Below are 12,655 nucleotides of genomic sequence, written 5' to 3'. Positions count from 1 at the left end.
TACGTTGCATCGAAATTGTCTCTTACATAAATTCGCCAACTATTTATCATACTAAGCTGGAGTGTATCGCATATCGTATAATAATCATTCCATTCTAAAAATAAACCACAAAATATGCAAATTGAAAGAATGCTTGTGTAAACAAAACGGCCTTAAATTTAAGTTCGACATTCAGAAATGCAGTAATAAAAATAATCGTTACATAGTGGGTAGAATGCATAATACCTTTCAACGAGCTACACATATATCAAGTAACATCATTTTAAATCTCTCGAGAAATTGATATATGTCCAATACTTAACGTATTTCAGTAGGAAATCGATTCTTCGGCTTATTTTGTTCTACACTGAAAAACTAATGGTCTCCGAAATATTGGCAGACTAAACGCATAAAAATTGCAGTTAATATTTCGAACAAATTATTACTTAAGGGGGTCATCTCGTGTAAAGGCCGTTTTTTCGCTTTTTTTTAGAATTTTTTTGTGAAAAACTGGAGGAAGACACAAATACGAATTTTTCACCATATATTTATTAATATCTTGAGCATACGTAATCATTTTTCCAGCCGGATATCATAGTTCATTATTGAAATACAGAGCAATTTATACACTCATCTCCAAAAAAAGGTATTTTTGTGCTGCCACGCTAGAGGGCGTTTGCGGTCATCTTAAAGAAAAAAAGTAAACGGCATTTTAACGTGCAGACTCAACTACAGTCCGCAAAAGTAGAATTTTTAATGCCGCGTTAAACTTTTTTTTTGTGAATTCTGGTGTATTTTCGAGGCTTCTTTAATGAATCGAAAAAAAAAATTAATACGGTGCGGACCGTAGAAATATGTTCTGAATAAGTCGTGAAAATTTTAAAGAATTTCGTTGGATAGATTTTCGGCTATGGTGGCAGCAGATTTTCAATATGCGGTTTCGAGAAAAAACCATTTAAAAAGAAGGATGTGGTTTTTAGCCATAAAATCTTAACTGACGTTTAATCTGCTATACCTAGTCCATAAACCTTAGGTTTCGACAAGAAACACATGTACAGCCTTAGCTTCAATTCTTGTTCTTTCAGCGAAGTCATTCGAACTTTATTCGGACCGGTAAATACGCGCTTTATTACGGTGATCGACATAAATCTGGCATGTGACTTATTACGTGCTGAACACTATAATTTCCGAACTACTCCGAATATCAAAAAATCACTTTGCCCTCATATATTTCACACTATATCTAGATACAAGTGATGCCAATAAATAAATTCCATTCCGCGGATCCGACACACGGGATGACCCCCTTAAATCAAGCAACAGGTTGATCTTCTTTTTGGGGAAATAAGATACACAGAATATGCAAAAATGCTCAGTTGTTATGAGTTTCGCCAATGGCATGTGGGAGTCTTTTTAGCTGACAGTTGACCACAGATTTTCAATGAGGTTAAGGTCAAGACTGTTTGAAGGTCATTCTAAGAATCTGATTCGCAGGTCATCCTTGAAATTTTTTTTAGGTAAGGTAAGAGAAAAACAGTTTTTTTATTAATTAGAAAAAAACTTGTTGCAATTCCATCAAAAGTAACTTATACATTCTGCTCGACAACAAGGCGCAGAATCGTTCCAAGAGAATATATCTGGACACTTTTGTGATAATTCCTGTTATTAATCTTTTGTACTTTTCTGCATTCACAGAGCCGCATCAAAATAGCTCCAACTTCTTGATATATTATTGCTCATCAGACTATAACATACAACGAAAGTTTTACAGTGTTTCGGCAACATTTACCATAAAAGCGCACTCCATTTCTGTGGTAAATTCTACGGCTACCATCGGCGTGAAACAAATTTGCTTTACATACATTTGAAGAAATAACTTCAATCGACCAATGTCCAAGATCATGATTTTTGGCCCACTGTCATCTGGTAGCTTGCATTTCAAACGCATGTCATTTCCTGGTGTTGAATGGTTGGTTAAAAATGTCCACGATTTGGTCTCTAAGTTTCGATACAGAAATATGTCAGTCCACTAAACATGACCAATTTAAATGAGACTATTCCTTAGAATTAAGAGCCAGAGGTAGTCCTCGATATTTAAAACTAAAGCGTTGTTCGATTTCATGGTATTCTTTCTAGAATCGTTCCACTGACATGTTTTCAAATATCATAATTTTTCAACTTTATCCCTTTTAAGATAATAACTTTGTAGCCACTACACCTCAAGTCTGTGGCTCGTTGATTTTTGAATATTGGGTTAAAAAACGCCTTTCACAGCATTGTTTATCGCCAACAGTTCCCTATCGTAAGCGCTTTTTTTCGCTGTTGAGTTTTTTTTAAACTAATTAGTTGGCGTTGTCCATTACTGGCTGTTCCAGTGTAGCACCAGTCGAGTCAGTTATCAGAGGCATCCGCGGTTAGAATGAGATCCGCTCGTTCTACAGGGTATGCCAGGCAGGTTGTTTCTGCGAGTTGACCTTTACAATGGTCATAGGCGTTTTCAGCTCTTGGAGTCCATAGTACAGGTTGCTTGTCTTTCTTCTTTATGCCTGTTGTGATTCAGTGCAATGGTGCCTGTGTTGCGGCTGCATTTGGGATAAAACGTCTATAAAAATTTATGTCGAGGAAATGACGTAGTTCGATGAATGTTTTTGGCTTTTCTTATTGCAGGATTTCTCGTACTTTATAATTTACCTGGCCTGGTATCTCAAGTATTCGACCTCCGATTTTCCTACACACAAGTGCTAAGTGTTCCTATACCTTAGGACCATGCATATGGAGTCTTTATAGTACCAAATTGAATTGGCTTTCGTGATGCTCTAAGGTGCGGAATGCTATCAAGACGGCACCACAAAACACTACCCAAACCTCGCAACACTGATTTCATGAGCCGCGATATCAAACGGCATGTTGTGTAATTCGCAATGCCCAAACGGTATAGGCATTGCTGTTTTCTCTCTTACCCGCGAGAGAAAACAGCAATTCGGCATGGAATAATGTTTGCATCCCTGAAGTTTCTGTTTGAAGTTTTGTATGTGTGGTACGGGATAGTTGTCAGGTACTGTATTAAGTTCCTCATATTCGCCAAGACCCGCTTTTTCCGGCGCTTTCAAATTGCACTGTCGTATGGGCTTTGTAATTCCACTTGTAACCCATTATTCTGTTTCTCGTTTCGCGGAATCTTTCGGGAGATGAGCTCGATTATGACACGGTGGGCCTTTCGTCAAGATGTGATTACGTACTTTACTTTGTGGTTCATGGTGCTGTGCCACTTCAGTTGCTTTGATGAATTCGTCAAGCATGTTTGCTAATGCTGCCATTCAATATCATGGCGGTTGGGGTTTGTTATGGTAGCACTTTAATTGTGGCCTTTTTTATGTTGTCAATTAATATCTCGTATAAGGTTGTACACCGATAAGAAGTCCTTGCCTAGTATATGCTGAATGACGTTGGCTACAATGAATTTCCACCGAAAGTCGCGTCTGAGATTTGAATTTAAATATAAGGTTACTTTACCGTAGATTTCGATCCTCATAACATTAGCTGCTTAGGGGATACGGTCTGATTTTGCTGCTTTTTCATCCACGACTTTGGTAGGGCGAACACGCCCGTGCCGGGTTCCACGTGGAAATGTGTATATATTGTTTTGTCGACTTTTAGGCAGCGGTTTGTTGTGCTACCAGCGTAGCATTGACATAGGCAGGCCATTTTCATGCATGCATATACATTGCATATTTTGCCCAAACCTATTGTGATAGAAATACCATTCGTCATGTTTGGAGTGTCAGTTTCACCTTCTCGACGTCGTGCCCCGGATTCGAATCCCGGCTATAGCCATGGATGTTTGTGATTCTCTAAAAGGGTTTAGAACAATAGACCTACCAAAAGACTGAATATTGGAACTATGGTTGTTACTTTTAAAACATTGATATTCCAGTTTGATTGCTCCAGTTTCATTGAAGCAGGAGGGCACCACAAAGACACATCCATGACCTAGCATTATCTGAACCCAAAAGAACGAGATGAAGAAGCAAAAGCTCAACCAACTCGACCATCGCATCGTTAATAATAAATAATAAACCTTTGGATTGATGCAAATCTTTCTATTTGCCGAAGGGCGAGTGCCGTTTCTGCTTTCAGCAGGGTTTTAGTTCGACATCCATTATTTAATCAGCTGCTTCTGAGCATTGATTGGGCTCTTAAACATATTGAAGTGGATAGCGTATTGATATCTCAGATATTCCAAATTATGTCTCCAACGCGTATGCTAGTCAAGTCTTTTTCGCATTCCGTTCAGCTGCGGAAGAGCCAACTGTAAGTTACCGGCAAAGGCGCCCTTACTGTGTCCGTAAACTTTTGAAAAAACATTGAGTCCTCCAAGACCCATACTAAAGTGTTTATTACCAGGAGTCTTTTCAATACAGTGATAGAAAGCTCCTCCTTGCGGGCACCCCCTGAGACTTCCATCCGACCGCATGTGAAAAATGCAACTGATTAATCCCGGATCAATTCCATTTTATTTTGTCATGTCACAAAACGCTGCCCATGACGTATTCTTTCCCGAAATCGTGAGTCCAGATGTTTGCCGTAAACTCGTAGAGTGCTTTCTCCGTAAGTTTACCTTTCCAGTAGGCAATTAAGCAGCCATCTGGGAATGTACATATTTTGTAAGAACTGATCAATTAGTCTTCCCAGTCGTTTAGTGGACAGGATGTTATACTTACTGTATCCATGTAGGAATGTTCCCGACGATAATGGCTGGACTTTCTGGGCCTAAGCGAAGCGGGATGGTGCGATGCTCCTCCTTGCGGCTCTAATTTTTTTTACTATGGAAAGCGTAATGGACTGTTGTTGACGACTACCGCGACTGCGTCTTCATTATCTCCCAGCGGAAATTTGCGATATAGAAGTTCAGGAGAGGCTTCCTGAAAAGACACCGTGATTGTGATGGATTACCTAAACGCACTGGGCCACCATTAAAAGTGTCATTATCTCGGAATCATATCGGATCAAGTTTGCCACCCACATCCCCAAAGAATGTTAAAGACCTATTCCACTGCAGAAACGTGGAGCCAGGTGCGACATGCTCGATCTGCATGAAAAAGTACAAGAAGGGAAGCGTAGTGTAGGCTATGACAAAAGGAATTCAACCATTGCGTTGGTAAAGGAGCAAGGATTTTAGCGCCATGTATCGCATTATTCACGAAAAAACTTACAGGATCTTTACTGCCTCCACTGGAGTGAACAAGTTTGCAACTATGTTGATCTCCGCCGGTTTTATATTGATTATCAGTGGTAAACTTTGATATAAGTTCTAACTGACGGGGCTGTCAAGATGAACTTTTTTCGGTTTGGTTGAAGCTGCTTACTAACGGCTTGTTGTCAGTTCTGATGGTAAAATTTCGGCCGTCTACAGTGTAATGAGAATGCTTAATTGTTTCAATCATCGCTAATGAGTCTCATTGTCAACTCCTTTGTCCCACACATAGGTGGTAAGGCAACGTGGGACGCCAGTGTGAAGGTGTGCTATGCTGGTTGCTTTGACAAGGGCGGCTTTGCAATCGCTAAATGTCTTGATATTGTCTCCAGTTCAGGATATTGGACGCTGGTCACTTTCTTTTACTATTCGCTCTAGTGCAACGTATACATAAATATCAATAAGAAAGTATGACGTCGAAGAACTGATGCAGTTTGCACATTTCTTTCTTGTTTCATGTTCAGGATCGCCTGAATACGACTTGGTAATGGATTGCATATTATTGCTAACTACAAATAAAAATATATAGAAAAGCTATTTTTTCTGCATTTGAAATAATGATAAGTTAGAGGCAGCAAACCTCTAGCTATTCCAACACAATATTTTTGAAAGGCCAAATCTGCCAAAATATCAGGATATGTCAACATTACTGCACTAGGTATTTGTGTATGTACATTATTAAACTCCTCCTATCAATTCTGCTTCATTGAACATCCCTTTTAAGACCGTGATAATAATAATAATAATCGTTGGCGCAACAATCCATATTGGATCAAGGCCTTGAAGTGTGTTAGAGCACTTCATTCAAGACCGTAACGGTACACCACAGTACACTGTGGGAGGCAATGTGGTCAGCATTGCGCTCGGATCAATACCGGACCGTGATGGAGAATCAATATTACTCTGCCAGTACTATAAACTGTGATAAAATTCAGAAAATGAGAAAAAGTGCCTCTGAGCAATCAGACCATAGTGGTAAATTGTACTCGACTGCTCTGTCCAACGGGGGTACGCAGATTGACAAAAAAAAGTTTGGTATGACTAGCGTAATTTAATCTCGGCTACTTGTGTATATGCAACGTTTTGCAGTTTTTGATAACTGCATAAGCCAATGCTGGTGTCACTCCAGTAATTGGCATACGGCATAAGAGAAATTATGTGTCCGGATAGCTCAGTGGTTAGAGCACTAGGCTGTCATACGGAAGGTCACGGTTCAAATCTCACTGGTGGCAGTGGAATTTGCATCGTGATTTGACGTCGGATACCAGTCGACTCAGCTGTAAATGAGTACCTGAGTCAAATCAGGGTAATAATCTCGGGCGAGCGCAATGCTGACCACATTGCCTCCTAGTGTACCGTTACGGTCTTGAATGAAGTGCTCTAACACACTTCAAGGCCCTGATCCAATATGGATTGTTGCGCCAACGATTATTATTATTATTATTATAAGAGAAATTAATCCTCCTTTGCTAATATATATATATGGTTGCAATTCACCCCTTGATGGGGTATAGCGCGTCACCACACCTACGTGCCATCGTTCGCGGTTACTTGAAATTTGCTTCAGCTCGCCTTACGATTTCTCGAGACGCTCGCAATCCTCTACTGTTCTGCCCCAAGTGCCCTTGGAGCAAGCTACTGGTCAGCCATCTTGGAAGAATGGATTCCACTGCATAGCGTAGCCCGCAATGCAATTGTCGCCCCTCCTTAACCGCTTCCACCTTCCGATCATAGTGCGTACGAGTGCCAGGCCTGTACGCTAACCAAGTTTTTCGTCTGAGATAATGTCAGTACAACACACTCCGATGATACGACGCAGACAGGTATTGACGGAAGCTTGGAGCTTTTGAGTAACAGAGGAGTTCACAAGTTCAGCGAAGATCTAGAATCCGCGCAGTGTTCCAAAATTATCCGTAGGGTGTTGAGGTGGTGAATGCAGGGAAATCTGTAGCAAAAACCAACCTGCTCTCTATCGATCAAGCTTTCGAGATGTTCTTTGATGCGTTCCAAGATTATTTTAGCTATTATCTTTGCGGCGGCAGGGAGTAAGCAGATACCTCTCCAATGCGTACACTCAAAGCGGGTCCCCTTCTTTGGGTTCTTGACGATCATCCCCTTCTTCCACTTTATGGGGAAGTTTTTAGGTTCCCAAGATTTCCGCACAAGTGGAAGCAGCAGATCTGTAGTAACTGCAGGTGCAGTGATAAATAACTATGGAAAGACCTTCAAACCAAGCGGTTTTTGCCAAGGCATCCAAGATTTCATTTCCCTCTACAACACAGTGCTTACTATCCCAAGGAAAAGCCTACTTTTCATTTCTATTTAAAAGATAGACTCCTGCTTCAGAACACCGTTCTGTTTTTGACCCATCGGTGTGCAAGAACTCAGCACTTTTTGGGAGTTTGTAGTAAAATTTTAACTTTTTACTGAGTTGACGATTCGTAGCCATTTTAGCGGTGTAATTTTTTATTCTTTTGCTAATATCTTGTTGATAGCGACATTTGACACACATGCATCATTTGCTGGGAAACCTGTGACATTCAAACAGTATCACGTTGACGTATAAAAATCTAAACTTTGGATGGGTTTATTTACCATACTGAGGCACAAGGAACGTGGTCCAACATCACACACAAAAAAATTTATCAGTTCAAAAAGTGTAAAAAAAAATTGTTGAATACGTTTTAATAATTCCATTTTGGGACATACTAAACTTAAACTCCGCTACATTAGTAATAATAGTATCACGAAAATGCATTAGATCCTACTGAACCTCTTCAGCCTTTGTCCCGCTCACAGGCGGTGTCGACTCGGCTTAATTGCGCCATTTCGCTCTCTAAAAGGCCTGATTTGCATGCCGTCGCCAGACTTTCAAATCAGCATCCAGCGTATTAAGCCATCGTTGCTTCGACGGACCTTTTCATCTTTTCCCATCGGCTTCGATGTTCAAACCAATTTTGGCAAGTTAATTCTCATCATCGCGATTTACGTGACCACACCATTGAAGACGCCTCTCTCGAAATTTTTCCACGATCGGTAAAACCTCATATCGATCCCGGATATGCTCATTTCGAACGTGATCATAGCATGTTACGCCACTGGTCCAACGCAACATCTTCGTCTCCATTACCGCGAGGCGCGCTCATAGTCTTTTTTAGTCACACTCTGAACCATAGAGGGTGACTGGGTGGAGAACACTGCGATAAATTTTAAATTTGAGCGTTCGTTGATGCGTCGGTCACGAAGATCAACAGTTGGGGAACGTCACTTCATCCAGGTTGAGCTAATACGTGAAGTAATTTCATTATGCAGTTCTCCTTTGGCTGATAGCATTGGCCCGAGGTATTTAAATCGCTCACTCCTGGTTACGTCACTGCCACTGACAGTGGTAGTCTCTGTTTCTTTAGAATCATCATCATCAACAGCGCAACAACCGATATCCGGTCTAGACCTCTCTTAATAAGGAACTCCAGAAACCCCGGTTTTGCGCCGAGGTCCACCAATTTGATATCCCTAAAAGCTGTCTGGCGTCCTGACCTACGCCATCGCTCCATCTGAGACAGGATCTGCCTCATCCTCTTTTTCTACCATGGATATTGACATTTTTTGCTAAGAACCCAGATCTCCGAGAAATACATAAGGACTGGCAAGATCATAGTCTTGTACAATAAGAGCTTTGACCGTATGATGAGACGTTTCGAGCGAAACAGTTTTTGTCATAGCTGTTATCGGTTGTGATTTTCGACCCTAGATAGGAGAAATTTTCAACCGTCTCAAAGTTGTGATCTCCTATCTTTATTGTTTTCATTTGACCAATGTTGTTCGTTCTTTGGTTTTCGGCGCTGACTTGGCTACCATATACTTCGTCTTGCCTTCATTAATGTGCTGCCCAAGATCTCGCGCCGCCTGCTCGATTTGGATAAAGGTTGACTGTACATCTCGAGTTGTTCTTCCGATAATGTCAATATCGTCAACGTAGACCAGTAGTTGTGTGGACTTGAGGAGGATGGTGTCTCTCGCATTTATATTTGCATCGCGAATGATTTCTCCAGGACCAGGCTGAAAAGGACGTCTTAGACCGTTGTTCATATTGAATGGTCTCGAGAGTGATCCTGCTGCTTTTATCTGGCCTCGCACATTGGTCAGAGTCAGCCTAGTCAGTCTGTGTTCGTTTTTCTCCATTCTGTTTTTTTTCTTCAGATTCAATCTGAGAAGGTTTTGAATGAGGCGCTCATTCCATTTTTGAACAAGTTTATAAGGCACTGGAAGTTGGATGTCCCGTGTGAGAGAGTCCATAACAAGAGCAAAGAAGAGTGAGTAAAGGGCGCTTCCTTGATGAACATCGACAGAAACGTGATTTATGATATGCCCGCCACAATTCGAATTTTACTTTTCGCATTGTGGTAGAGCATTTTAATCCAGTGCACCAGTTCTTCTGGCAATTGAACGTTCTGCCGGATTATCTTTCTTTTTCCATATTGTAACTATGGTGCATGCTTGCTACTCAGATTATGAATAACCGAATGCGATGCTCAGATGCAATATCGTCAGGTCCTGTTGCTTTGCCCGATTTTATTCGTTTCATTACTTCCTTGACAGTGGCGCTGATAGATGGAATTTTTGCGTTGAAATCTGCTCGAAATATTCCCGCCACTTCTCCATAGCGGCTCGTCGAACGGTAAGCAAAGTACGGTTCTTATCAGTAACGCAACTGAACTATTGCGGCCATGTATATGCTGTGTCATTCTTGTACTTTCTCCAGTGGTTTTGTTAACAGAGAAAGTTGAATTAGCGGAATAACTATCGATATTTAGCATTTCTCTGTATAGTTGAAGCAGTTAAAAGTTCTATAAATTAACATTATGACTGGATTGCAAATTCACTTTCTTTCCCATTTCTAGGTAGCCCAAAGAAATACACAAAAGAGAGTGTATCCTTATAGACTGGTGGTACTTGTAGACTGTAATTCGAGCTGCAAAAGAATTCCGTGATGTGGTTGGGTGAGGTTACCACATCGCTAAACTCTATTGAGTCGCACCAGTAAGCTTGGGGAAAATGTCTGTGTTATTAATCTATCTTTCTCTTCATCCTTTCAAAGATTGAAACATGTCTATAATTTTCTGCCTGCCATGACACTACACTGGTGAAACCACTCTTTGGCGATTTATGCAGATACATTTCACCCAGTTCAATGTATTATTCCTCCATAATTTTTAAGCTCTTCAAATGGTTAACATTTTTCTGTTATTCAATATCTGGTTTTTGCCACACAAGTCTACTTTTCACCCTTCGATCATTCATAAACAGTATCTGTTTTTAAATGCAATTCAATTATCAGAGTGAAATTATGCGGTGTTTCCCACGATTAATTAATTGAAGTAATAAAAACTTGTTGTTTCTTTTTCGTTGGTGTAGGTATTTATTCTTGCAAATACCGATATTTCGGGAACCATTTGTTGCCTTCATCAGTGCAAACAAACTTGACCTACACCAACGAAAAAGAAACAACAAGTTTTTATTACTTCAATTCAATTATCTTTTCATGTTTGAAGGGTTGCGAGCTTTATCAAAAATTGTTCACTACTCCCTTTCAAGCTTATTTGTAACTGTAAAAACTGTCAAACTATAGTATTGCTGAATTAATCTATGGAAACTTAAATTACACTCTCGGATAAGTAGTGGGGATATCATCTCATACCTTATCAAGTCCTACAATAGATAAGGCAAATTTGATGTAATTCAGATGGAAACAACATGAAGCATTGCATTAATACTCATCTCTCTTATTATCTGTTGATAACATCGCGCAATTCAGATGTTCAGCTATGTTTGATTTTTTTCGTTTATTCGCTACTAAACGCATTGTTTTGGGTACTATTCATAGATAAAAGATGTTTTTCCATTATAATTGGCTTGAAGTTAGATAAAATGTATTATCTTCCCGTGGCAATTTTTATTTCCAGTCTTGTTCGCTTCTTCTTCCATAATATGTCCTCAAATAAGATCGAAAGCAGTACTTACACCTCGAACTAACTTTCTGAATTTATCTAATTGCAGCCTAAATTTTATGGCGATGGGGTTGGAGATAAACCGGATAAAGCAGACAAAGTGGAAGACAAGGAAAAGTGATATCAACGTACTGTTGCGGGATAACAAAGTTCGTAGAAAGAAAAGACGAAAAATCTGAAAAGTAATTCAACATGAAAGATTTACTGTTACAAAATCATTGTGTATGCACAGACGCGAGCAGTCTTATTATCAGAGAAACAATAAAACATCATTTCGGCAAATCCACGTGAAAAATGTGACGGAAAGATGAATTAAGTATTGTGCACTCTTTTTCGAAATGTTAGCTTTTAAAACAAATACAAATCAAATACAAGATTCACTTTACTTTGTCAAAGCAAATCTACACTCATTCATATATCCCCGAAGTTGTCAGAGTTGAGTAATATAATTTTTATCATCATTACGATATCTGTATATTATGGGTTTAATTTATACGAAGTCATTAGAAACGCGCGTTAAATGAATATTCCTTATTTTATATCCCAGAAAATAAATCTTTAAGTATACAACTCTTTATTATTTACTGTTTCATTTTCGTTACCCACTAATACACATAACATAAAAACACATCCACATACTCCTTATATAGTGTAATCAAATGGATACAACTTTATATCACTTTTAAGAGGAAATATCAAACGTGTAGTAACTCAGATCAGTCTTAATCAAATTTTTCTCGAAACATAAACTTATGCAATGGAACAATGAAGGTTTCTTAATATCATACAAATATCACTTACAGCAAATATTATCAAAAGAAATTTATTAGCTGATATCGCCAAATCTCACTTTTCTACAAAAAAAAAACAAAAAGTATAAAGGGTTGCTCCTAAGCAACCATGAAAATTCTCCAATGGCAATTTGAGAATTATGTTATGTAAATACGTAACCAAAATAGAGAAAATAAACAGAAAAATGAAATTAAGTCAATGTGAAACAATTTGCTCTGCATTGACGCACATACGAATAAAATAAGCAACGGTTATATTCACGGAGAAAATACTAAGGATAAGAATTAAGAGAAGAAAATCATACCACTGTTAACGAATATCGAAATTCAAAAAATGTCTTTATTACTATTTTTTGTTTTTGTAAAGAAAAAATTATAACAATATTTATTGCAAGAAGAAATTTTAATAAAATATTTTATATAACGTGAGAGTCCTATTGATTATGCAAGAGAATATTCGACTTCATTTTCAGAGTTTACAGCAAAAAGGATCATCAGGGTTGATCCTTCCGCGGCTTAATAAAAGTGACATTCTACATTTAGTTATTGATTACCCCATACAACTATTTCCTTTTGAATAAAAGTAGTTTCACTTTTATTTTTCACTTACAAATTCAGAGAGG

At 39.0% G+C, this 12,655-nt stretch overlaps 1 protein-coding gene across 5 annotated transcripts in view; it reads left to right on the top strand.

Moving 5' to 3' along the window:
- LOC119654452 (pleckstrin homology domain-containing family F member 1 homolog) overlaps positions 1-12,135 on the top strand; it is a 50,258-nt gene extending 38,123 nt beyond the window's left edge. For all 5 annotated transcript variants that reach the window (XM_038059865.1, XM_038059895.1, XM_038059872.1 and 2 more), the window contains one exon: positions 11,291-12,135. In XM_038059865.1, coding sequence (XP_037915793.1) covers positions 11,291-11,362 — 72 coding nt within the window. In that variant the 3' untranslated portion in view covers positions 11,363-12,135. The remainder of the gene's footprint in view (positions 1-11,290) is intronic.
- Positions 12,136-12,655: the final 520 nt, after the last annotated feature.

This window comes from Hermetia illucens, chromosome 1, assembly GCF_905115235.1.
Source record: "Hermetia illucens chromosome 1, iHerIll2.2.curated.20191125, whole genome shotgun sequence".
NCBI lineage: Eukaryota > Metazoa > Arthropoda > Insecta > Diptera > Stratiomyidae > Hermetia > Hermetia illucens.
This window is presented reverse-complemented; position numbering and strand designations above follow the sequence as displayed.